This window comes from Oryctolagus cuniculus, chromosome 4 (assembly GCF_964237555.1).
Source record: "Oryctolagus cuniculus chromosome 4, mOryCun1.1, whole genome shotgun sequence".
Taxonomy (NCBI): domain Eukaryota; kingdom Metazoa; phylum Chordata; class Mammalia; order Lagomorpha; family Leporidae; genus Oryctolagus; species Oryctolagus cuniculus.
This window is the reverse complement of record NC_091435.1, coordinates 93,488,238-93,511,782: the sequence shown is the minus strand read 5'-3', so window position 1 is coordinate 93,511,782 and position 23,545 is coordinate 93,488,238. Positions and strand designations below refer to the sequence as shown.

Sequence of the window (23,545 nt, the reverse complement as noted above, 5' to 3'; positions counted from 1 at the left end):
CAGCTCACTCCCAAATAGAGCCTTATGCATGGATGATCAGGGAATATTTGTTAATTTAATCAGTATTGTAGATTTTTTTTTGAAGATGTATTTATTTGAAAGGGTTACCGAAAGAGGAGAGAGAAAGAGATCTTCCATCCGCTGGTTCATTCCCCAAATGGCTGCAATGGCTGGGGCTGGGCCAGGGCCAATGCCAGGATCCAGGAGCTTCTTCCAGGTCTCCCACATGGGTACAGGGGCCCAAACATTTGGGCCATCTTCTGCTGAATTCCCAGGCACATTAACAGGGAGCTGTATCGGAAGTAGAGCAGGCGGGATTTGAACACCTCTGTGCCCATATGGGATGCCGGCGCTGCAGGCAGTGGCTTAACCTGCTGTGCCACAGTGCCATCCCCAGATTTTCCTTTTTTTAAAAAAAAATTACTTATTTTATTTGAAACTCAGAATTACAAAGGGAGAGGGAAACAGAGAGAGAGAGAGATCTTCATCAAGTGGTTCATTCCCCAACTGGCCACAATAGCCAGGGCTGAGCCAGGCAAAAGCTAGGAAGGAGCCAGGAGCTTCTTCCGGGTCTCCCACAGTGTATGCAGGGGCGTAAGCACTTGAGCCATCTTCACTGCTTTTCTCCGGCCATTAGCAGGGAGCTGGATGAGAAGTGGAGTGGCCGAGACTCAAACTAGTGCCCATATGGAATGCTGGCATCGCAGGCAGCAGCTTTACCTGCTGTGCCACAATGCTGGCCCCAGTATTGTAGATTTTCATTGTGACCGTGGCAAAAAGAAATTTAAGAGACCAAATAAAGGGCCGGCGCCGCGGCTCACTAGGCTAATCCTCCGCCTAGCGGCGCCGGCACACCGGGTTCTAGTCCCGGTCGGGGCGCCGGATTCTGTCCCGGTTGCCCCTCTTCCAGGCCAGCCCTCTGCTGTGGCCAGGGAGTGCAGTGGAGGATGGCCCAGGTGCTTGGGCCCTGCACCCCATGGGAGACCAGGAAAAGCACCTGGCTCCTGGCTCCTGCCATCGGATCAGCGCGGTGCGCCGGCCGCAGCGCGCCGGCCGCGGCGGCCATTGGAGGGTGAACCAACGGCAAAGGAAGACCTTTCTCTCTGTCTCTCTCTCTCACTGTCCACTCTGCCTGTCAAAAAAAAAAAAAGAGACCAAATAAAGTGTCCTTGAATGAAACAGCCCATTTTGTATGGAACGGATTCTGCAACGCCAGAAGACAAGAATGCCCAGCATCTGGAGCTGGCCTAATGGCCTGCCAGCTCCCTCCTCACCCTCTTCTCACTGATCACTTGGAATCAAACATGGAATTGAATGAGCCCAGCAACACAGAAGGGTCCAGCTAACTGGAACCTTACCTTGTTGTTTTCTTGCACTGCTGTATGCATATTTCTTTTAATTCAGTTCTTTTCTGATTATAAAAGTGATACTTGGCTGGCGCCGCAGCTCACTAGGCTAATCCTCTGCCTGCGGCGCCGGCACACCGGGTTCTAGTTCCGCTCGGTGCCAGATTCTGTCCCGGTTGCCCCTCTTCCAGGCCAGCTCTCTGCTGTGGCTGGGGAGGGCATGGAGGATGGCCCAAGTGCTTGGACCCTGCACCCCATTGGAGACCAAGAGAAGCACCTGGCTCCCAGCTTCGGATCAGCACGGTGCGCCGGCCACAGTGCGCCAGCCGCAGCAGCCATTGGAGAGCAAACCAACAGTAAAGGAAGACCTTTCTCTCTGTCTCTCTCTCACTATCCACTCTGCCTGTCAAAAAAAAAAAAAAAAAAAAAAAAGTGATACTCATTTTACAAAATTTGAAAACTGCAGAAAGTGTACTGAAGAAACAGAAGTGCAGGTCACCCTGTTGCGGCAGGGTGTATTTCCCCAGGATGGCTGCGCTGTTATCTCCCATCTTCCGTGCCCTCCCGGGACCTTGCTGCTGTCCCATCAAGAGGCAGAATCTGTTTCTCCGACCCTTAGGATCTTCGAATGTGGCAGAAGTGGCACTGCCTGCTCTGCAGAGTCCTCGTGTGGCTGAGCGCCTCCCACTGCCTGTGTCCTGGCAGCTGGCTGCCTGTGAGCCAGACAGCTCTCCACATTCTCACGTTCTGCGAGCTGTGCAAGCCACATGGAGGGCCCTGGAGGCTGAGCAACCGTGGGCAGACGGCAGGAAGCCGGGGAATGAAGCCAAGGCACCAGATGTGTATGAGGAAACCATTGTGGAAGTGGCTGGAGATGGAGCAGCCAGCTGAGCCTCTCCCAAGTCTCCAAGCAAAGAAAATAGTAAAAATCAGATTTGGGGTGGTCCGCAACATTACTGAAACCCCCATCACCCAGAAGCAGCCAACCGTATGTTGCCATATTCTCTGTAGCTTTTCCTAAGCATATGTGTTCTGCCGCTTTTAATCATTAAAGCATTGTGCATGCTTTTTATTCTTACAAATCTAATCATCTAATGTTCTGTTCTCTCATCTCTCGGTTCTCCTCCCACCTCTCTCAGCCATAAATGTAGAAAATACAGAATGTGAAAATACATCTTAAGCACACCTTACAAAGGAGGCAAGCACTCAACAGTCTGATCTGTATTTTTCTAGATGTTTTTGTAAAAGCACATAACAATGTTATTCAGAGACTATTAAAAAGAATTGGATAACTTAGATATTCAGTTTACATGATCTCACCATATTATGAATAGTTCTCATGTCATGAAATGCCATTAATATTTTAACAGTTTTTATAACATTTGCTGGTAGAGGTTTAGGTATTTGTTTCATGCAACAAGTATTTATTGAGTGTCTAATATATGGCAATGTAGTAAATGGCAGGAGCCTGAAGTATAGAAGTGAACAAAACAGGGAACCTGCTTGCCTTCGCAGAGCTTACCTTCCACCGAGGGGGCAGGCAGTAAGTAGGACAGGTGGTGTGTTAGACAAAAGCCAACATGAGGCAAAGCCAGGAAGGAGGTGCCAGGTTGCCCAGATCAGAGGGTGGGATTTTAAGAGAGGCTGGCCAGGGAAGGCCTCACTAAGAAGGTAGCCTTTATTTATTTATTTATTTATTTATTTATTATTTGAAAGAGTTAGAGAGAGGGAGAGACAGAGAGGTCTTCCATCTAATGGTTCACTCCCCAGGTGGCTGCAATGGCCATTATTGTGCCAGGCTAAAGCCAAGAGCAGCATCCAGGCCTCCCACATGGATGGCGGGGGCCCCAAACACTTTAGCCATTTTCTGCTGCTTTTCCCAGGCCATTAGCAGGGAGCTGGATGGGAAGTGAAGGAGCTGGGACATGAACCAATGACCCTATGGCCCTATGGGGTGCTGGTGCCATAGACAGTGGTCTTACTATGCCACTGTGCCAGGCCTGAGAAGGTAGCTTTTGATACAGTTTATATGACCGATCTGCTTTTTGATGAATAGTTGGGTTTCAGTTTTTTAAATTTTCACATGATCTTTAATTTGACTTTCTTTTAAGATTTATTTATTTATTTGAAAGTCAGAGTTACACAGAGAGAGGAGAGGAAGAGAGAGAAAGAGAGAGAGAGGTCTTCCATCTACTGGTTCACTCCCCAATTGGCCACAACAGCCGGAGCTGTGCTGATACGAAGCCAGGAGCCAGGAGCTTCCTCCAGGTCTTCTATGCGGGTGCAGAGGCCCAAGGACTTGGGCCATCTTCCACTGCTTTCCCAGGTGCATTAGCAGGGAGCTGGATCGGAAGTGGAGCAGCTGGGACTCAAACCGGAGCCCATATGAGATGCCGGCACTGCAGGTAGCAGCAGCTTTACCCGCTATGCCACAGTGCCAGCCCTTTAATTTGACTTTTAAGGCAGTTCTCTATCACCATTTTGTGCTGTTCCAGCTCATAATTCTGTTTCCAAGTAAAGGAGGCTGATAGCCCTAGCAAGCATCTTTAAACTCTCAGCAGTTTCCAGCCGTGAGCTCACTCCTGCCCAGAGCAGCGTGTCTGGGAGCGGACTGGGCAAGGATTCTGATCCTGCAATTGAGATTTCTGAGCCCCTGCTCCCTTGCTTCAGGGCACTTCCCCACCCTGCTGGATTCTCCATGCTGAGCTCGTAGGTCAGGCAGGAGAGTAGGAGGTGTGTGGCTGCTGAAGTGTGGTCTGTGCTGCTCGTGTGCACATACGATGGCCAGTTCTCAGCTGTACCTGTGTGCCGGGCACTGTCAGTGGGATTGATTTGCTTTTCTCCACCATTGCACAAGATGGGTGGACCGGCTGGCTGGTCTCTAACATTTCATTCATCCAGCTCTAATTCTGTGTCTAATATGAGTTGATAAATCTGACCTGAGAAACCCAGAGTCTGCTCACCTTGTTTGAAATAGCTGCAGGTCTGTGCCTGTGCCTCCTCGCAATCCCGAGGGAAGTGGTGTGTGTTGGGAAGGGACCGCCTCTTTCCTGGAATCGTCTCTGGACCCCATTTCTCTGGCCTGGGTTCAGCATTCCTCCTTGGCTGACTGTTTCTCTGCATGCTGTGGTAGGGGCTCTCCCCGGGACCGGGATCTGCAGGCGGGGAAGGCAGGAGAGGAGGGAGTGTGTCAGCTCTGAAGAAGAGGCTTGTGGGTACAGCCCCGACAAGAGGCAAACAGTAGGCCCTGCACAGCCTGAGCTCCCAGAAGCAGACCCGGCTCTGGGTTCCTCCCGCCCGCTTCGCCTCACCCTTTGGTAACCTTCCTTGCACAAACTCTGACCTGTCCCAGCTGGGAGGCTGCTGTGGAAAGAGACAACCTGGGGTCAGGTCGCAGCCCTCCTGCACGTGACTTTACCCCTTGGCAGGTGCTTCCCTGCTAGGCAGAAATAGTGACCGCCTTTGCAGGACTGCCGAGGGGCTGGATTCGGACATCTGATGTGAGAACACCTCATACAGAGAGGGGACTCAGCCCAGACATCGGGCTTGAATTGAGCTGTTTCCAGGGGAAGAAGGGAGAGGGGTCTGAGTTTGTCTGGCCTCTGCCTGGGTTTCTGAAAAGGAAACGGAACCATGGCCTGGGTGGTGATGATGGCTGGAGCCATGGGGAGGCCACCGAGGAGGAAGGTGGCCACCGCAGGGTCAGCCACACTCTGCACGGGATTCCCATGAAGAGGGAACCCTGCAGCCAGCGCTACCGTCTCACTGAGGAGGCCGTGCTTTGCTGCGGGCCACATCTAAGGGCCTCTGGGTCCCTGTGCCTCTCATGCCTGGAATCTGACTGCACTCTGGCCTGGTGTGCTGGGTGTGTCTCTGTTCCAGAAGCCGTGCCCCACCCTCAGCCTCCAGAAGCCTCTATTCAGCAGGGAAGGGCAGGATGAAGTCTGTCAAAGTTCAATACCAGACAGACGAGTTTGCTGGGGAATGCCGCTGCCTTAAAGACAAGCCTTGGAATGCGACATCTGCTGTTACTGAGAGCACCAGCACACGGCTGGAGCCTGAATGGAAAAGGAGCAGGGGTCACAGGGCAGGCTGTCGCCACATCTTTCCATCCTGTGTCTCCAAAATCCTAGTCATCCTCAGGCCCTGCCCCACCGCCTTCACCCATGCTCACGCCTCGCCGGATCTGAGCAGGCACATGATGTCCACAGCGCTTTCCTGCGCCGTTGTCCTGGTCCTCTCCATGGCCCTGGGCAGGGAGGGGCATGACCATCACTTTGCAGCTGACAGGACCTGCGAAGCTAGGACTCCTGGAGGTGGAACTACAGGGGGGAAACCGTGCAGGCTCGCCCACAGCCCTCTCCACCCAGCCAGGGCCTCAGCTTCCGCCGACTTCACTCATTCTCAACTCCTTTCCTAGCTGTAGTGAAATACTCGTAGCATACAATTTGCCCACCTACCCACTTTTAAGTGGAAGTCAAGTGACAATGTTGGGTTCCCATCACCATTCTCTATCTCCTGAACGTTTTCGTCTTTGCAAACTGAAACACCAAACCTAATATTGCTATGTCCCTTGATTGTATAAGCCCCGAGCAGAAAGGACTCCCCACTGCGGCCACCGTCACGTCTATGGATCCCCTAACCCCTGCCCACACACCTTTGCAAACAAGTTCTTTATCAAACTAACCTCAAACAACCCAACTGAAGGGTGGCGTCTATGGAGCAGTTGGCTAAAGTTCTTATCGCCTCTCTCCATTGTACAGGAGAGGGACTGAAGCAAGGGCGGGTGAAATAACTTGCCCAAAGTCACCCAGTTAGCAAGAGGTAGAACAGGGATTTAGACCCCTGCGTTCTGGTTCTAAGATTTTTGAAAAGAAGAAAAGACTCCAGAACTTGACCAGGAACAAACAAGGGGATCCAGGCAGGTAGACAGAGTAGGCTGACCAGAGGTCGGAGCAGGTGGTGACTGGGAGGCTGGAGAGACCCCAGGAGAGACCCCTAGAGAGGCCCCAGGAAGCTGCAGAGATCCCAGAACAGGCACAAGAGCCCAGCTTTCGTGACACAGAGCTAGAACAGCACATCCCCTGGGGGACACTGCACTGCCTGTGGCTGCCCGTCCCTCCCTGAGCTGACCCAGGCAGAGGCTGAGGAGCCTCCCCAGGGCTGAGCTCCATGGGCCAGAGGTGAGCTGAGGCTGAGGCTGATGTAGGAGTGACAGCACCCAACCTGTCTCGGACTGGAGTCCCGCGGCCCTGCCAAGCAGCGTGGCCCGGGCGTGACTGGTGTGACCAAACGATTTTACTCTACTGGAAAAAGATGGGTGGTGTTGTCTCCCTCATCTGGCATAAAAGCGAGGGCAGGCAGGGCAGGGGGGCAGGTGGCCAGAGTGTGCTGGGAAGCAGCGGGGAGCCGAGGAGACGCAGGAGCAAGGCGATGTTCTCCCTGCTCAGCGGGCTGGCTTTCCTGGCCATCTCCTTCCTGCTCCTGAAACTTGGCACCTTCTGCTGGGAACGCAGCCGCCTTCCTCCCGGCCCCCTCCCTTTCCCCGTCCTTGGAAACCTGTGGCAACTAGGCTTTCAGCTGCACCCCGAGATGCTGCTCCAGGTAGGGATCTGTCCTAAGCGGGGGTGGGGGGGCAGAGGAGCCCTGCCCGGAGATAGAAGGAAGGAGCTGAGGTCAGACGCACGGGAAGGTGAATCCTGGCCCGCTGCTCGCCTGCGCTGGGGTCCTGAGAATCGGTTTCCTCAACTGTCAAATGCAAGGTTGTAGGGGGACTGCAGACGTAGCATGTGAAGACGGCCTGCTGAGCCTGCTGCAGAGGATTCTGGAACGCAGTCGGGAAGCCGTGTTGAGCAGAGCTCTCCTTCAAGGGAGCAGTTTGTGGCTGGGAGGAACTGGGGAGAAGGGGAGCCCCAAGGGCACGCAAATGGCCATACAAAACTGCTTCAGGGGAGGAAGGAGTCATCAGTGGGGGGCTTCTGTTGCGCTGAGTAGATGTGAAGTCCGGGCCTGGGCTGGCTGCTGGGCGGGAGATACTGCCTTTCCCCAGAGCCACACTCAGCTCTCAGCAGTGCTCAGTCGTTTCCCCTAGATACCTGGATTTGAACTCCTGCCCCAAATCCTCACGTGGGGGAAGAAGCACCGTGCAGGAAGCTCAGAGACCTGGGTTCCAGGTCTTTTGCTCTCTTTATTGGCTTCTGTTTTCTAATACATAAAATGGAGACAGAGATGTCTACCTTGCACACTTATACTGAGTGGCTCCAGGGACATATGTGCTCTGAGCAGGTGCACTGCTCAGAGCTGTAGGAAGGTGGGGGGACTCGTGACAAGAGCGAGGTCCCAGGGAGTGGGGCCAGCCGGGCTTGGTGGGCAGCCCTGGGGACCCCTGTCTCTCCGCAGCTGGCCCAAACTCACGGCAGTGTGTTCACTGTGTGGGTGGGCCCCACGCCCGTCGTGGTGCTGAGCGGCTTCCAGGCTGTGAAGGAGGCGCTGGTCTCCAACTCGGAGCAGTTCTCGGGTCGGCCCCTGACCCCACTCTTTCGGGACCTGTTTGGAGAACAAGGCAAGGCTGGCCTCCTGTTGGAGAGGGGAGGTGGCTGGACAGTCCCGGCATGCAGTGGGGCGGGACTGACAGCAGGAAGGAGCCAGGAGGGCTTGGGCTTTGGGTCTCTGCAGAGATCTGTGGGAGAGGAGGAAAGGAACCAGCCGTAGGGTGTTGGGGTCGGGGGAGAACCACACTCAAAGGTCAGCCAGCCGCTTGCCAGCTCTGTTACCTTCTGCATGGGCCCAACCAAGAATTTACTTGCAGGGAACAGCAAGTGCTCTCACCCCTCTTTTCTTCCTGCCAGGCCTCTTCCCTGCCCTCCCATCTTTATCCACGCCTCCATGTCCCGTAGGGACTCTTACAGGCACAACTGAGCTGGCAGACTTGGGAGGGCAAAGCTGAGTCTGCCCTGCTGGTCACAGCACCAGCCCAAGAGCTGTTTGGGAAGGTTGTTTGGGTTCTGCTCTCCAGGTGACAGCCAGGCGTCGAGGCCTGGACGGTTGGGAGGTGGGAAGGCCTGCTGACCGACCAACTCCCTGTCCTGGGCCCAGGAGTCATCTGCAGTAATGGGCACACGTGGCGGCAACAGAGGCGCTTCTGCCTGGCCACGCTTCGCGGGCTGGGCCTGGGCAAGCTGGCGCTGGAGGTCCAGCTCCAGGCAGAGGCGGCAGAGCTGGCTGAAGCCTTCCACCGGGAGCAGGGTAAGGAGCTGGTTGGGAGTCCACAGCCCTGCAGAGCAGGCTGAGCCTTGCTGCACATGTGAGTGCCCGTGTGTGTGCGTCCACAAAGCCTCAGGGTCCCTCGTAGAAATAGCCTGGAAGCTTCTCCAGGGCAGGTGAACACAGGTCCGGGAATGCCCAGATGATGGGAAGCCGGAACGCTCCTGCTCTGCTCCACATCAACAGAGCCTCCAGCCATTGCATTTCCCACTGGGGTGCCCTAGCCTCCACCCCAGCTTCCCTCTGCGTGAGGTCCCCCAGACCCAGCTGAGGCCTCCCTGAATCAGAGGCCCAGCCCAGCACCGCACTGACTCCATCCTGCATTCTATTGGCTGGCTGCCTCCCACACCCCTCTCTGCAAACCCAGACGCTGAGCCTGGCTCGCAGAAGATGCTCCATGAGCACTTGCTGAGTGCGTGAACGAGGAATGGGAACGAGTGATGAGGGGAACGAGTGAGTGCACACACGATGGGGTACGTGGCCACCCTCCTCACCCTGACCCCGTCCCTCTGCTCTCAGGTAGACCCTTCGACCCGCAGGTACCCATTGTCAGGTGCACAGCCAGAGTCATCGGGGCCCTCGTGTTTGGTCCCCGTCTCCTCTCAGAAGAGCCCATCTTCCAGGAACTGATCCAGGCCATCGACTTCGGCCTGGCCTTTGTCAGCACCGTGTGGCGCCGGGTAATGCGTGTTGGGGAGGCAGGTGTGCAGGCCGTGGGCTGCCTGGGACCCAAGGCAGGCAGGCTGACAGGTGGGGCCTGGTTGTGGCTTCCTGAGGTGGCTTGGGCATGAGCTTGTGCCAGGTTCGCAGCATCCAGCCACCTCTGCTGTGGGGCAGCCTGCAGGTGTGCACGGGGACCGAGAGGCAGGCGAGAGCCCCAGAAACACAGCTTGTGGGGCCTGCACCATCACTGCTACCACCGCTTCCAGATGAGAGGCAGCCCTGGGTTGCGTGGGTCAGAGCCCCCAACCCTCAGCTCTCAGCGGCCGTGACGCAGGGGTTGGCACCCACCTGAGTGGGCTCCTGGCGGGTCTCTCTCCCCACAGCTGTATGACATGTTTCCCTGGGCCCTGCGCCGCCTACCGGGACCCCACCAGGAGATATTTAGGCACTACAAGGCAGTGCGGGGCTTCATCCATCAGGAAATCATCAGGCACAAGCTCATGGGGCCTGAGGCCCCCAAGGACTTCATCAGCTGCTACCTGGCCCGGATCACCGAGGTAGGCTGGGAGCAGCAGCCTGCGGGAGGAGCTGTCTCCCCGGCCGCCCCTCCTTTCGAAGGTCTTGGGGGTTCACGTCTGATTCAACCCATGAGCTTCCAGAACACCCTGAAGCGGCTGTCACTGGGGTTTTCCCACAATCTTGTCCGCAGCTTCTGCAAACATGGGAAGGGTGGGAAGCAGAGCGCTTGGCTGATATCAGGGCCAGACCCTCTCGTCAAAAGTCAGTGCCGTCCTGGGACTGGGACCTCCCTGCTGGTCTGACCCCCCAGAGCAGCTCCGGGCCACGTTGGGCCTCAAGGAGGCAATAGGGCTCCATTAGGGAAGAACATGAGACTCGGAGCCGCTCCCCAGCCGCCCATCATCACCCACTGCCAGGCTGAGGACGACCCTGTCTCCACGTTCAGCGAGGAGAACCTGATCCAGGTGGTGATTGACCTGTTTCTGGGAGGCACTGACACCACGGCCACCACCCTGCGCTGGGCGCTCATCTACATGGTCCAGCATGAAGCCGTCCAGGGTGAGAGGCCCCACAGCCAGTAGTCCCTGCACACGGCTCTGGGCTGCAGGCACTGCCTCTGCCGCTCAGTTCTGTGGCCAGTTCCAGCCCTGCCCACAGTGGGACAGGAAGTACTCACGGTGTTGAGTCAGAGAGATGGGACTTCATTACCACCTGTTACTCACTCTGCGACCTCAGACAAGTCCCCCCACCTCTCAGAACCAGTGTGAAATGGGGCAACGTTTTGGTGCTCATTGTGCAATCATTTGGCACCTACTAGGTGTCCGACTCCAGATCACGATCGAAGAGGACAATAGGTGGCTGGGGTTCTCTCAGGAATTAAACTGGCCATGACCTAAGTTCAAGTCCTGGCTCCACTACCTGGTCCCAGGTACCTGCCCTGTAAGTGCCTCCATTGCCCCATCTGGGAGACAACAGTTTGCGTTTTTGTTTTTTTTTTTTTTTTTTTTTTTTTTTGACAGGCAGAGTGGATAGTGAGAGAGAGAGACAGAGAGAAAGGTCTTCCTTTGCCGTTGGTTCACCCTCCAATGGCTGCCACGGCTGGCATGCTGCGGCCAGCACACTGCGCTGATCCGAAGCCAGGAGCCAGGTGCTTCTCCTGGTCTCCCATGGGGTGCAGGGCCCAAGCACCTGGGCCATCCTCCACTGCACTCCCTGGCCACAGCAGAGAGCTGGCCTGGAAGAGGGGCAACCGGGAGAGAATCTGGTGCCCCGACCGGGACTAGAACCCGGTGTGCCGGCGCCGCAAGGCGGAGGATTAGCCTATTGAGCCATGGCGCTGGCCAGTTTGCGTATTTTTAAAAGATTTATTTAATTATTTGAAAGGCAGTTGAGAGAGAGAGAGAGAGAGAGAGAGAGATCTTCCATCTGTTGGTTTACTCCCCAGATGGCCACAACAGCCAGGGCTAAGCCAGGCTGAAGCCAGGAGCCAGGAGCTTCTTCCGGGTCTCCCATGTGGGTGCAGGGGCCCAAGCACTTTGGCCATCTTCTGCTGCTTTCCCAGGTGCATTAGCAGGGGGCTGGATCAGAAGTGGAGCCTCAAACCGGAGCCTATATGGGATGCTTGCATCTCAGGTGGTGGCTTTATTATTTATTTTTTAACCTGGGAGACAGTTTGCATCTCTTTGTAGATACAGCTCCTGGTACATGGTGGGTGCTCAAATCTGGCTCTGTTCCCTTCCCACAGTTGCCCCCTGCAGGAAGAAACTGGAAATTCTTCCTCACAAGAAGCAGGTTCTGCCTCAGAGAGGGCCTGCTTCCACGGGCCCCGGGGCTGCTGGGTGGGGTGACACAGGGGCCTTGGGGAGGTTGAGGGCAGTGGGGGTGGGGCGGGGAGGCTGGGCTGCAGGTGTCCTCCTCTGACCCAGCCTGAGTCTCATGCAGAGAGGGTGCAGCAGGAGCTGGACATGGTGCTGGGCACTACCCAGGCCGTCTGCTACGAAGACCGTGAGCGACTGCCCTACACCCGCGCCGTCCTCCATGAGGTGCAGCGCCTCAGCAGTGTGGTGGCCGTGGGCGCCGTGCGCCACTGTGTGGCTTCTACGCGAGTGCGCGGCTACCCTGTGCCCAAGGTAGGTGGTCCCACACGGCACCTCCCACCCCATTGCCAGCACAGCCTTGGGCAGCAGCATCTGCCTACCTGCTGGTCGGTCACCTATCTAGGCTTTTGGGATGTGGGGTTCTGATGATAAAGAATGCACTCACAGTAGGATGGCGTGTTAAGCTCCCTGTTGTCTGGAAATAAACCTGGCGGGCTGTCCAATGCACCTGTTTCCCACCGCTCTTGTTCACAGCGGTTGTGCGTAGTGGTTATCAGCCTGACTATCCCGTATGACTCCTTCCTTCCACTTCACGTGTGACTCAGAGTCCTCTAGCAGTGGTTCTGCAACTTCTAGGAACATCAGAGCTGCCTGGAGGGCTGCTGGCGACACACAGGGCTGGGCTGGGCTCCCCTCTGAGCTTCTGGGCGGGGCCTGGGAATCCACATTTCTAGGCGGTTTTCAAGTGGTGTGGATGCTGGATGCAGGGAGCAGCCTGTGAAAACCTCTGCTCCCTGTCACTGTTAAGGGCTGCATAATTTTCCACCAGATCTAGGCCATTTGTGGTTGATGTGCCTTGGACTCCGTCTGCCCTCTGCATTATTTCCTCAGAAGTGATTCCTAGCAGAAAAACTCTCCTTTCTTGGTTCTTTCATCTGATAACAAGGTTAAGAGATTAAGTACCAAATAAAGGGGAAATAGAGAAAAAGCCATATGAAACTAGTTAAGAACAGTGATTGGAAATGCATATAAAACTTGGGTCTGACCTGTCTTGGAGTTACATGACCATACCTGCTCTCTGCCAAGGCTTTCTACCAGCCAAGAACTTTGTGCCCACTGCACCACTCAGTCTTCACAGCATCACCAGGTGCAATAGTGTTTTTGTTTAAACCACACATAGCCGCGGCGCCGTGGCTCAATAGGCTAACCCGCCGCCTTGCGGCACCGGCACACCAGGTTCTAGTCCCGGTCGGGATGCTGGATTCTGTCCCGGTTGCCCCTCTTCCAGGCCAGCTCTCTGCTGCAGCCAGGGAGTGCAGTGGAGGATGGCCCAAGTGCTTGGGCCCTGCACCCCATGGGAGACCAGGAGAAGCACCTGGCTCCTGCCTTCAGATCAGCACGGTGCGCCGGCCGCAGCACGCCAGCCGTGGCGGCCATTGGAGGGTGAACCAACAGCAAAAGGAAGACCTTTCTCTCTCTCTCTCACTGTCCACTCTGCCTGTCAAAAATTTAAAAAAAAAATTTAAAAAAAAAACACATAGCCAAGACAAAATATGTCGAAATTTTTTCTATCTTGCTGTGAAAAACATTACTCCAAAATTTAGCAGCTTAAAACAGAAGCGTTTATGATTCCAGAGTTTCTGAGGGTCAGGAAACTGGGTGCCATTTAGCTGGCTGCCTTGAATTGTAGGTCTTTGAGGTGAGGTTACCATCAAGATGTGGGTGGGGCTGCAGCCTCATCCGAAGGCTCCGCTGGGGGGGTGGGGGGAGGTGCGCTCAGCTTCAGGCTCACTTGCGTGACTGTTGCTCTGTGGGCTGTGGGCTGGAGGCCACCGGCAGGTCTTGGATACATGGGCCTCTGCTTAAGGCAGCTTAAAGACACGACAACCGACCTCCACTGAAGACAGTGAGGCAGCACCCAAAACAGAAGCTACCCTCTTTCTGGAACCTAAACTCAGATGTGATAGCCCACCCCTTTTGCCACCTTCTGTTGGTTAGAACTGAGTTTCTGGGTCCAGCCCAGCCTCCGGGGGTGGGCATCACATAAGGGTGTGAATCCCAGGGGTCAAGGGTCCTTGGGGAGCACTGTAACATGCCACAGATGTGTGGCTGGCAAGGTGGCCATTTTAATGAAATCGATGCCCTCTATGCCTGGAGGTGGCAGCTGGAGCCCTGAGCCATTCCCCAGACAGGGGCTTGGGCTCAGCACTGCTGTTCCAGCCTGTCTCCGACCGAAGACTTAATGGTTCAGCGTGGGGAACCAGGAAAGCAGGGCGGAGAGGGAGAGAAGGCAGGTGCGATCTCCCCTCTCACGTTCAGCACCCCTGCTGGATGCCTATTCACTTATTACTAATTTTCTCGGACTTGAGATTCCTGCCTGCGTTCATTTCTTCCCAGCGACCTTATCCTTTTTGTTCCTTTTTTCCCAGACAGGGAAAATTTGGCCAAGCGCTCATGTAACTGCTCAAAACACAGCCAATTGGTGTTTCAAATTCATGTCTGACTTGAGAGTTTCTGCTTTTTCCACCATGTTCCTTGCCTGCTCCAAAAATGCCCCTCTAGGTGAGAAGAGGAACAAACAGGGCAAACGGAGATGGTCTGCGTGGTCCAGTGGGCCACTGCTCCTGCTGCCAGTGTGGCAGGAGGGCCGAGGCTGGGCTGTCTGAGAGCTATGCCCAGTTAGGTCAAGTTAGCAAGGAAGGGGTCCAGGTTTAACTCTATGCTATGCCTTTTGGATCACAAACTCCTTTATTAGGAGTCCATTTCTGCTAATTTGATTGTAGGAGTTGCTTCATGATAAGAGCTCCAGGGACCCATTCATAACGTACAATCAATATCGAGCTTTGGCAGCCTGGGTGAGAGATGTCTGCTGCACTCTAGCCTGTCTCTCCTCCAACATTGCATTTAGCCATGAACTCCAGGCTGCATTCATGGTGGGGAGATGCTGGCTTGCAGTCCCCAGAGGGTAGCAGCAGGCAGATGGTCGGTGGCCTGGGAGGAGGGAGGTTGTCCTTTTGGTGTATTGTGAGGGCTGTGCGCTGCACCTGGCCCGTGCAACAAGGTCAGGGAGCCACTTTGCAAGGAGGCCAGAACAGGACAGGAATCACTGGGGAGGGAAAAGAGCATTTTGCCCGGAGCCTCTTCCTCTGGCGGTGATTACTAAGAACTGATGCAATGCAGGGGATTACTTAACCTTGGAGAGAGAAAGGTGAAATTCCCAGGACGGTAACTGGGAACTGCTGGTGCTCTCAGGCAGCAGCGAGCACTTGGCCTCCCCATGCCTCCGCATAAAGCCACAGAGTGACCTGTGGGTGCAGAAGAGCGGGGCCAGGCCTGCAGGCCTGCAGTAGCAATGCAGATAAGATCCTGCTGAGGTACGAACAGCAGCTCAATTTCTGCATTCTTTTTTTTTTTTTTTTTTTTTTTTGGCTTCTAACTGGGATGTAGGCTTCTACCTCTGCTGAGTTCGATTTTTGTTTTTGAATTTTTGGAAAAAAAAAAAAAGTCAAGCTACTTTTGTTAAAGTCAAGACTTCTGTGGTCCTTCCAAAGGTGGCTAGTTTGGCCTTATGATCTTTAATCATTGAGCCCCTGGGCGGGAGGCCTTCCCCAGAGTGCTAGAGCTGAGTGCCCCTGGTCCCAGGGCCATTACTAACCCTGTTCTTTTTTCCATTTTGGCTCCTTGTGCCGTTTCTAGTCAGAGCAGGGGCCGGGGCAGGAGGTGCCCTGACAGGAGCCTCTGGCTGCTTGCCTGGTCTGACTCTTTCACAGTCGTTCACTTCTGCTAGGATAAGGGTTAGGACTAGGGGTAAGTTGGGGCAGTGTTCATGTTCTCGCTGTAGCCCTACAGAGTGAGGCGTTTGGTGTGCTTCTCTCCATTTATTTCTCTTTGTCCGTCTGCCTTCCCCCCCCACCGCGTGCGCACACACACACACACACACACACACCCTGTCCCCACGTCTGTTTCCTGCTGCAGATCTTGGTCCCTCGTAGTCATGCTCACCAGTCGCGAGCCTTCCCCATGGGTGTCAGTTGCTCTGTATTCTAGACCCGGGTCTACGGTGTTCAGGACAGAGGCAGGAGGCCTGGGGCCAGAGTCCCTGGGGCCGCCCGCTGCACACAGGTCTTCTCCCGGTTCACTTCAGCTGTGGGTCAGGGCTGGGTGCAGGGCCTCTGGAGGCCCCTGAGCCACAGGAGCTCCTCTCTGCAGGGCACCATCGTTTTGCCCAACCTGGCCTCTGTGCTCTATGACCCTGAGTGCTGGGAGACCCCCCGAGAGTTCAATCCCAGCCATTTCCTGGACAAAGATGGAAACTTCGTGGCCAACGAGGCCTTCCTCCCATTCTCTGCAGGTACAGGAACGGTGCTGGGTCCTGGGTGGTGAGCGGGGCTGCGATGGGCCAGCTGCCAGCCTCAGGCTTTTTTCCCTCCACTTCTAGGACATCGGGTGTGCCCGGGGGACCAGCTGGCTCGAATGGAGCTCTTCCTGACGTTTGCCACCCTCCTCAGGACCTTTCAGTTCAAGCTGCCCGAGGGGAGCCCGGGGCTCCGGCTGGAGTATGTCTTTGGGGGCACGCTGCAGCCCCAGCCCCAGGAGATCTGTGCAGTGCCCCGCCTGAGCAGCCCCAGCTCAGGGCCCAGGGAGAAGAGCCTGTAGCCAGCGGCGGGGTCCAGAGGCCTGTTCCCCACCAGCTTCTTCCCCTGTCTCTCTCTGCTCCTGAAAAGTTAGAGAGGAAAAACAGGGCTCACCCAGCCCATCTCCTGCTTCTCTCATCCACGCTCCATGGACATCAGGCTTGTCAAGCTCTACAAGGTAGCTCGGTTCTTAGGGTAGCTGTGGTCTGGCAGAAAGGGATCTTACAAAGTCATTCAGATGACGTTTAATTTTGGAAATCAAACCTCACAAAATGGAAGCTAGGTAGGTGCAGAGGGAAAGGATTCCAAACAGAACTGTGGATGTATTAATGCATGTAAATACTACAAATGCTGGGGACTGATATGCAATAAATAACTATAAATAAATAAATAAATTTAGAAGACTGCTTATTTTCTGCCCTCTCCTGCCCTCTCCTGGCCAGAAGGAAGAAGTGCAGGTCCCTGCCTGTTCCCTGCAGCCTTTTGACAGAAATAGTCTATGCGGCAAAGTCAGCAGATAGCCTAACTGGTCCAGTAAATTCTACACAAGGACCCCGTCTACCTTCCTGACTAGAGTCCTCAAGTTTTAAACATTGCGCCCTCAGATATGCTTTGCTTATCAAAAAAGAATGCTTTGCATTAAAAGACTGCACGTTAAAATCAAAATGAGACACCTCTGCGTATCTATTAGACTCACTCACAGCAAAGTCCTGGGACAAGCACTGTGGCCCAGCAGGCTAAGCTGCTGCTGCCTGAAATGCCCACATACCAACTAGGTACTGGTTCGAGTCCCAGCTGCTCCACTTCTGACCCAACTCCCTGCTAATGCGCCTGGGAAAGCTGCAGCCTGCACCCACGTGGGAGACCCAGATGGAGTTCCAGGCTCCTGGCTTCCACCTGGCTTAGCCCTGGCCATTGCAGCCACTTGGGGAGTGAACCAGCAGATGGAATACAGATTTCTGTCTATCTGTAATTAATTTAAGTAGAAATAAATGAATTTTTTTTAAAAAAAGTAAAAACCTGATGATCTAGCTGCGGAGCAACTGGAATTCTCACACACCTGATATCAATGTAGCAGCCACTGTGGGAAACAATAAACAGATTAAACACTACATCATCCAGTGAAGCTGCCCAGAACTAGGTGTTTTTACCCAAAATACATGAAAATACATGTTCACACACATGTATACGGTAGTGATTCCATTTTTGTGATATTCTTGAAAAAGCAAAACCAGGAGCTGGCACTGTGGCATAGCCAGTTAAGCCACCATCTGCAGCACCGGCATCACATATGGGTGCCGGTTCCTGTCCCAGCTGCACCACTTCCAATCCAGCTCCCTGCTAATGTGCCTGGGAAAGCATCAGAGGATGGCCCCAGTGCTTGGGGCCCTGCACCCACATGGGAGACCTGGAAGAAGCTCCTGGCTTCTGGCTTCGGCCTGGCCCAGCCCTAGCCATTGTAGCTATTTGGGGAGTGAACCAGAAGATGGAAGATCTCTCTCTCTCTCTCTCTCTCTCTCTCTGTCATTCAAATAAATAAATCTTGAGAGAGAGAGAGAGAGAGAGAGAGAGAGAGATAATTCTCAATAAAAAAAAAGCAAAGCAAAGCAAAGCCAAATAGAGGAACAGAAAACATTTAAGTGGTATCCAGAGCCTGGGAGTAGTTATGGGTTGATCAAAAAGGGATAGAGGTTGACACTGTGGCACAGCAGGTTAAAGCCCTGGCCTGAAGCACTGGCATCCCATATGGGTGCCGGTTCTAGTCCTGGCTGCTCCTCTTTTATCCAGCTCTCTGCTATGGTCTGGGAAAGCAGTAAAAGATGGCCCAAGTCCTTGGGCCCCTGCACCCATGTGGGAGACCTGGAAGAAGCCCCTGGCTCCTGGCTTCGGATCAGCGCAGCTCGGGCCATTGCAGTCAATTGGGAAATGAACCATCGGATGGAAGTCCTCTCTCTCTCTCTCTCTCTGTACTTTTCTTTGTAACTCTGTCTTTCAAATAAATAAAATAAATCTTTTTAAAAAAAAGGGATATAAAGGGGACTTTCTGGGGTAATGGAAAGAAGTGTTCTGTTTCTTGACTGTGGTGATGGTTACATGACTCTGTGTGCTTGTCAAAACTCATACAGCTATGCCCTAGAAAGAGTGAGAGTTGGGGCTGGCATTGTCACTCAGTGGGTTCAGTTGCCCCTTGTAAGACCACCATCCTATATCAGAGTGCTGGTTGGAGTCCCAGACACCCTGCATCCAATACAGCTCCCTGCTAATGTGCTTTGGAAGGCAGCAGTAGGTGGGCCAAGTATTTGGGTCTCTGCCACCCATGTGAGATACCTGGATGTAATATTGGGCTCCTGGTTTTGGCCTGAGCAAGAGCAGAGGACGGAAGATCTTTCTCTCTCTGACTCTCTCTCTCTCTCTCTCTCTCTCTCTGTTACTCTGCCTTCCAAATAAATTTTTTAAAAAGTCTTAAAAATGATGAAGTACTGTATATAAGTCATACTTCAATAAACCTGCCTTTTAAAAAAGGAATGCCTTACCTTTCTTTTTAGTGTCACTAAAAGACGCACATAAGAATGAACCCGTGTTTCTAATTGGTAGGCTGTCAATCATTGCTGCTGGCATGGGCTGGGAGGACTCCAGAAATAAGAAAAAGTGATATATTAATTAGCCGCTGACCATTTTGCCCATTTTGCAGGCAAATGTACAAATTTCTCTAAGCTTTTGAAAAAATTTTTAGGCCGGCGCGGCGGCTCACTAGGCTAATCCTCCGCCGGGTTCTAGTCCCGGTTGGGGCGCCGGATTCTGTCCCGGTTGCCCCTCTTCCAGGCCAGCTCTCTGCTGTGGCCAGGGAGTGCAGTGGAGGATGGCCCAGGTGCTTGGGCCCTGCACCCCATGGGAGACCAGGAAAAGCACCTGGCTCCTGGCTCCTGCCATCGGATCAGCGCGGTGCGCAGGCCGCAGCGCGCTGGCCGCAGCGGCCATTGGAGGGTGAACCAACGGCAAAGGAAGACCTTTCTCTCTGTCTCTCTCTCTCACTGTCCACTCTGCCTGTCAAAAAAAAAATTTTTTTTTTAAGATTTATTTATTTATTTATTTGTTCTAAAGGCAGAGTTACACTGGGGGAAGATATCAGTCTTCTATCCACTGGTTCTCTTCTCAACCACAATGGGCTGGGTTAGACCAGGCAGAAGCTGAGAGCCCGGGACTTTATCTGGGTCCCCTACATGGGTGCAGGGCCCAAGCACTTGGGCCATCTTCCACTGTCTTTCCAGGCGCATTAGCAGGGAGCTGGATTGAAAGCAGAGCAGCTGGCACTCGTTTGGGATGCTGGTGTTGCAGGCAGCGGCTTCATCCACTGCACCACAACACTGGCCCCGCTTTTGAAAACATTGGTATTTTCTCACAGATAGTCTTTTTTTTTTTTTTTTTTTTACAGGCAGAGTGGACAGTGAGAGAGAGAGAGAGACAGAGAGAGACAGAGAGAGAAAGGTCTTCCTTTGCCGTTGGTTCACCCTCCAATGGCTGCCGCTGGCACACCGCGCTGATCCGAAGCCAGGAGCCAGGTGCTTTTCCTGGTCTCCCATGGGGTGCAGGGCCCAAGCACTTGGGCCATCCTCCACTGCACTCTCTGGGCACAGCAGAGAGCTGGACTGGAAGAGGAGCAACCGGGACAGAATCAGGCACCCCGACTGGGACTAGAACCCAGAGTGCCGGCGCTGCAGGTGGAGGATTAGCTTATTGAGCCGCAGCACCGGCCACAGATAGTCTATTTTTTGTGTGGAAAAACACTCAGGACCTGAGGTTGACAGACTGGGAACCATGGGGTGAGGGGGCTCCCAGAAAGCAGTAGAAAGCCTCGGGTCCCTGTGCCATAGAGAGCCTCCCCCTGGTCTGGCGGCTGTGTGCAACCCAGGAGAAATAAAGACTGGGCCCTGACTTAACTGCTTCTTGCCTGGTTTTCCTAATCCTCCATCACTTGTCTCCCCATTAGAGCCCCTGACTGGAGCTGGCAGCACCCTCTCATAACCCGCTACCAACATCCAGCCTCCTGTCGTTGGTCCTGCAGTTTCTTGACATGGCAAATGGAACTCTCCCTTAGGATTATCACACACGACAAAGTTCAGCAGGAGCCTGGCATGTGATAACTGCTTTGATATGTTGATATGTTGGTGGGGACCCCTTTCTCCCATACAACATCCGTAAGCCCTTTTTTTTTTTTTTTTTTTTTTTTTTTTTTGACAGGCAGAGTGGACAGAGAGAGAGACAGAAAAGCAAGAAAGGTCTTCCTTTGCCATTGGTTCACCCTCCAATGGCTGCCGCGGCCAGCGCGCTGCGGCCAACGCACCGCGCTGATCCGATGGCAGGAGCCAGATACTTATCCTGGTCTCCCATGGGGTGCAGGGCCCAAGCACTTGGGCCATCCTCCACTGCATTCCCTGGCCACAGCAGAGAGCTGGCCTGGAAGAGGGGCAACCGGGACAGAATCCGGCGCCCCGACTGGGACTAGAACCCGGTGTGCCGGCGCCGCAAGGTGGAGGATTAGCCTAGTGAGCCGCGGCGCCGGCCAGTAAGCCCTTTGTTTATGACCTTAAGATAAAATGCTGCTGGGAATAGCCCTTCTTCCCCTTAGATGGGCTTCTCTGTCACTTCCCAATCATTACTGCATATAATGGTGTGATGACTGCTGCCATGCGTGGAGTGCCAACCATGTGCTAATGAGTGAACTGGGTTCCTCATATATGAACACACATGTAGTCATTTAATCATCAAAGTGACAAGGCACGAATCAGAGTCAGGAGGTGGCCCATGAATGTTTAGAAAGTATCAGAATATCAGTAAGCCTCAGTTTCCCCTTTGCAAAGTGGGGACAATAATGCTAGGTTGTGGGGTGGATGTTACGGGCATCCCATATCGCAGTGCCTGGTTCGAGTCTCACATCCTCCACTTCCAATCCAACTTCCTGCTAATGCACACCCTGGGAGGTGGTAAGTAATGGATCAAGTATTTTGTACCTGCCACCCGTGTAAAGACCCGGATGGGTTCCAGGCTCCTGGCTTCCACCTGGCCCTGGCTGTTCCAGGCATTTGGAGTGAAAGAGTGAATGGAAGAGATGTCTATCTCTTCCTGGCTGACTCTCTAATTCCCTGCCTTTTAAACAAAAAATGAAGGCCGGCGCCACGGCTTACTAGGCTAATCCTCCGCCTTGCGGCGCCGACACACCGGGTTCTAGTCCCGCTCGGGGCACCGGATTCTGTCCCGGTTGCCCCTCTTCCAGGCCAGCTCTCTGCTGTGGCCAGGGAGTGCAGTAGAGGATGGCCCAAGTGCTTGGGCCCTGCACCCCATGGGAGACCAGGATAAGTACCTGGCTCCTGCCATCGGATCAGTGCGGTGCGCCGGCCGCAGCGTGTGGGTCGCAGCGGCCATTGGAGGGTGAACCAATGGCAAAGGAAGACCTTTCTCTCTGTCTCTCTCTCTCTGCCTGTCAAAAAATAAAAAATAAATAAAATAAATAAAAAATAAAAAAATGAACCTGAGTAACAATTAAAAAAAAGATATGCAGTGACACAGCAGATTAAAGCTGTGGCACAGCAGGTTAAAGCCTCAGCCTGCAGTGCCAGCATCCCATATGGGCGCTGGTTGAAGTCCCAGCTGCTCCACTTCCAATCCAGCTCTCTGCTATGGTCTGGGAAAGTAGTAGAAGATGGCCCAAGTGCTTGGGCCCTTGCACCCACGTGGGAGACCTGGAAGAAGCTCCTGGCTCCTGGATTCAGATCAGCTCAGCTCTTTCCTGGCTCCTGGCTTCGGATCAGCACAGCTCCAGCCATTGTGGCCAATTGGGGAGTGAACCAGCAGATGGAAGACCCCTCTCTCTTTGTCTCTCCTTCTCTCTCTGTGTAACTCTGACTTTCAAATAAATATTTTTTTTAAAAAAGATGATTCACTTGATTACTATAAAAACCTATAAAATGGTAGATTTCCCAAGCTCAGTGTTCTTAGGCTGAGATACAAACCCATTGCATGTTCAGCATCCAACTGGCCCATGGCCTTGTCACCATGGGACTTGGAGAACATACAGGTATGATGCTCATGACGCTTGCTGAGCCTTGATAATAAAATCTCCTGCCTTTTGCACGCATCCAACCTCTCGTTTTGCAAATACATTCAAATTAAATCCCACACTAGACACCTGTGATAAAGCCAAAGTGAATTTAATTTCTCAAACAAGTCATGCCATGGGAGACATCACAAATGCTATTCTGTCTGTAACATTTTAGCTCCTCTCTTCCCTTGGTGATGTCTTATCAGTTTCTCTGTGATGCCTTCTCCCTCAACCTTCCATGCCCCATCCCTCAACTGAATTATATTCCTCTCTCCTAAGCTCCGCAAAGACCCTTTTGCCTCCCTGATGTTAGCACATCTCACAATGTATTAACTGCCTATTTATTTACCTGTTCTTTTCTTTCCCAATACAGGAGGATCTGTGAGGTCAGACATACTGTACTGGCATACTGTAGGTGCTTAATAAATGCTCATGCCATGAGTGGGGCACTATGGTGGAGATGTACATAGGCAGAAGGAAAGTAGGGAGCAAGGGCATCTGAGCGAAAGTCGGGGAGAGGTCCACATGAGGAGACGTTTGAGGCTGATCCGAAGGGCAAGTTGGTTAGGCAGGTTGACACGGGGAGAAGGAAAAGGTGTTTCTGGCAGTGAGAACGGGAATGAACGCACAGAACTAGCATGGTGCCTTCGAGAAACCGCCAGCATGGCAGGAAATAAAGCTGACTGACAGGCCGGCACAGGCCGAATCGAGAAGTCTGAATTCCATCCAGAAATTTGGATTTCCGTTTCTGCACGAATTTTTGTTAAAGGCATGAGGCATATCCTTTTGCGCGTGTCTAAGAGAATAGAAACGGTAAAACGCAGGAGAAGCAATAGCAATTTAAGAAAACTTGGTTCCAATGTTGGTTCCTCCAGGGGCCAGCTCTGCAACTTTCAAGGCACTTCCTCTCTCTGAGCCTCCGAGGCAAGAGACGGTGAGGACAAATCTACCCGAAGCGGTGTTTCATGACGATTCACTGTAGTAACTCTGAGAAAGAACCTGGGACATAGCTTTGGCTCACAAATGTCAGCTTTCCTTCCTCTTTTTCTCTGAGCCTCATCTTCCCACGCTGCAGGTGCACTGGAGGCCAAGTCGCGGCTTTATCGGCGAGCGGAGGCACTCAGCTTTGACTGGTTTGACCTCCACGGGGCCGCGCGGGGGCGCTCTAGCCCGCTCTTCGGCGCTCTATGGTTCTTCTTTCGCCCC

At 53.6% G+C, this 23,545-nt stretch overlaps 1 protein-coding gene across 1 annotated transcript; it reads left to right on the top strand.

The window, feature by feature from the left end:
* Positions 1-9,661: 9,661 nt before the first annotated feature.
* Positions 9,662-16,353, top strand: LOC100359150 (cytochrome P450 2J5-like). The gene is made up of 5 exons (XM_008266812.3): positions 9,662-9,829; positions 10,208-10,349; positions 11,733-11,920; positions 15,818-15,959; positions 16,047-16,353. Exons 1-5 carry the CDS (start codon positions 9,665-9,667, stop codon positions 16,262-16,264), a joined length of 855 nt encoding a protein of 284 aa, XP_008265034.2. The 5' UTR covers positions 9,662-9,664; the 3' UTR covers positions 16,265-16,353.
* The last annotated feature ends 7,192 nt before the right edge of the window (positions 16,354-23,545 follow it).

Coding starts and splice junctions, on each gene's coding strand:
- LOC100359150 (XM_008266812.3), top strand. CDS start 9,665: ATGTTTCCCTGGGCCCTGCGCCGCCTACCGGGACCCCACCAGGAGATA. Junction 9,830..10,207: donor ACCTGGCCCGGATCACCGAG/GTAGGCTGGGAG, acceptor ACCCACTGCCAG/GCTGAGGACGACCCTGTCTC. Junction 10,350..11,732: donor CCAGCATGAAGCCGTCCAGG/GTGAGAGGCCCC, acceptor AGTCTCATGCAG/AGAGGGTGCAGCAGGAGCTG.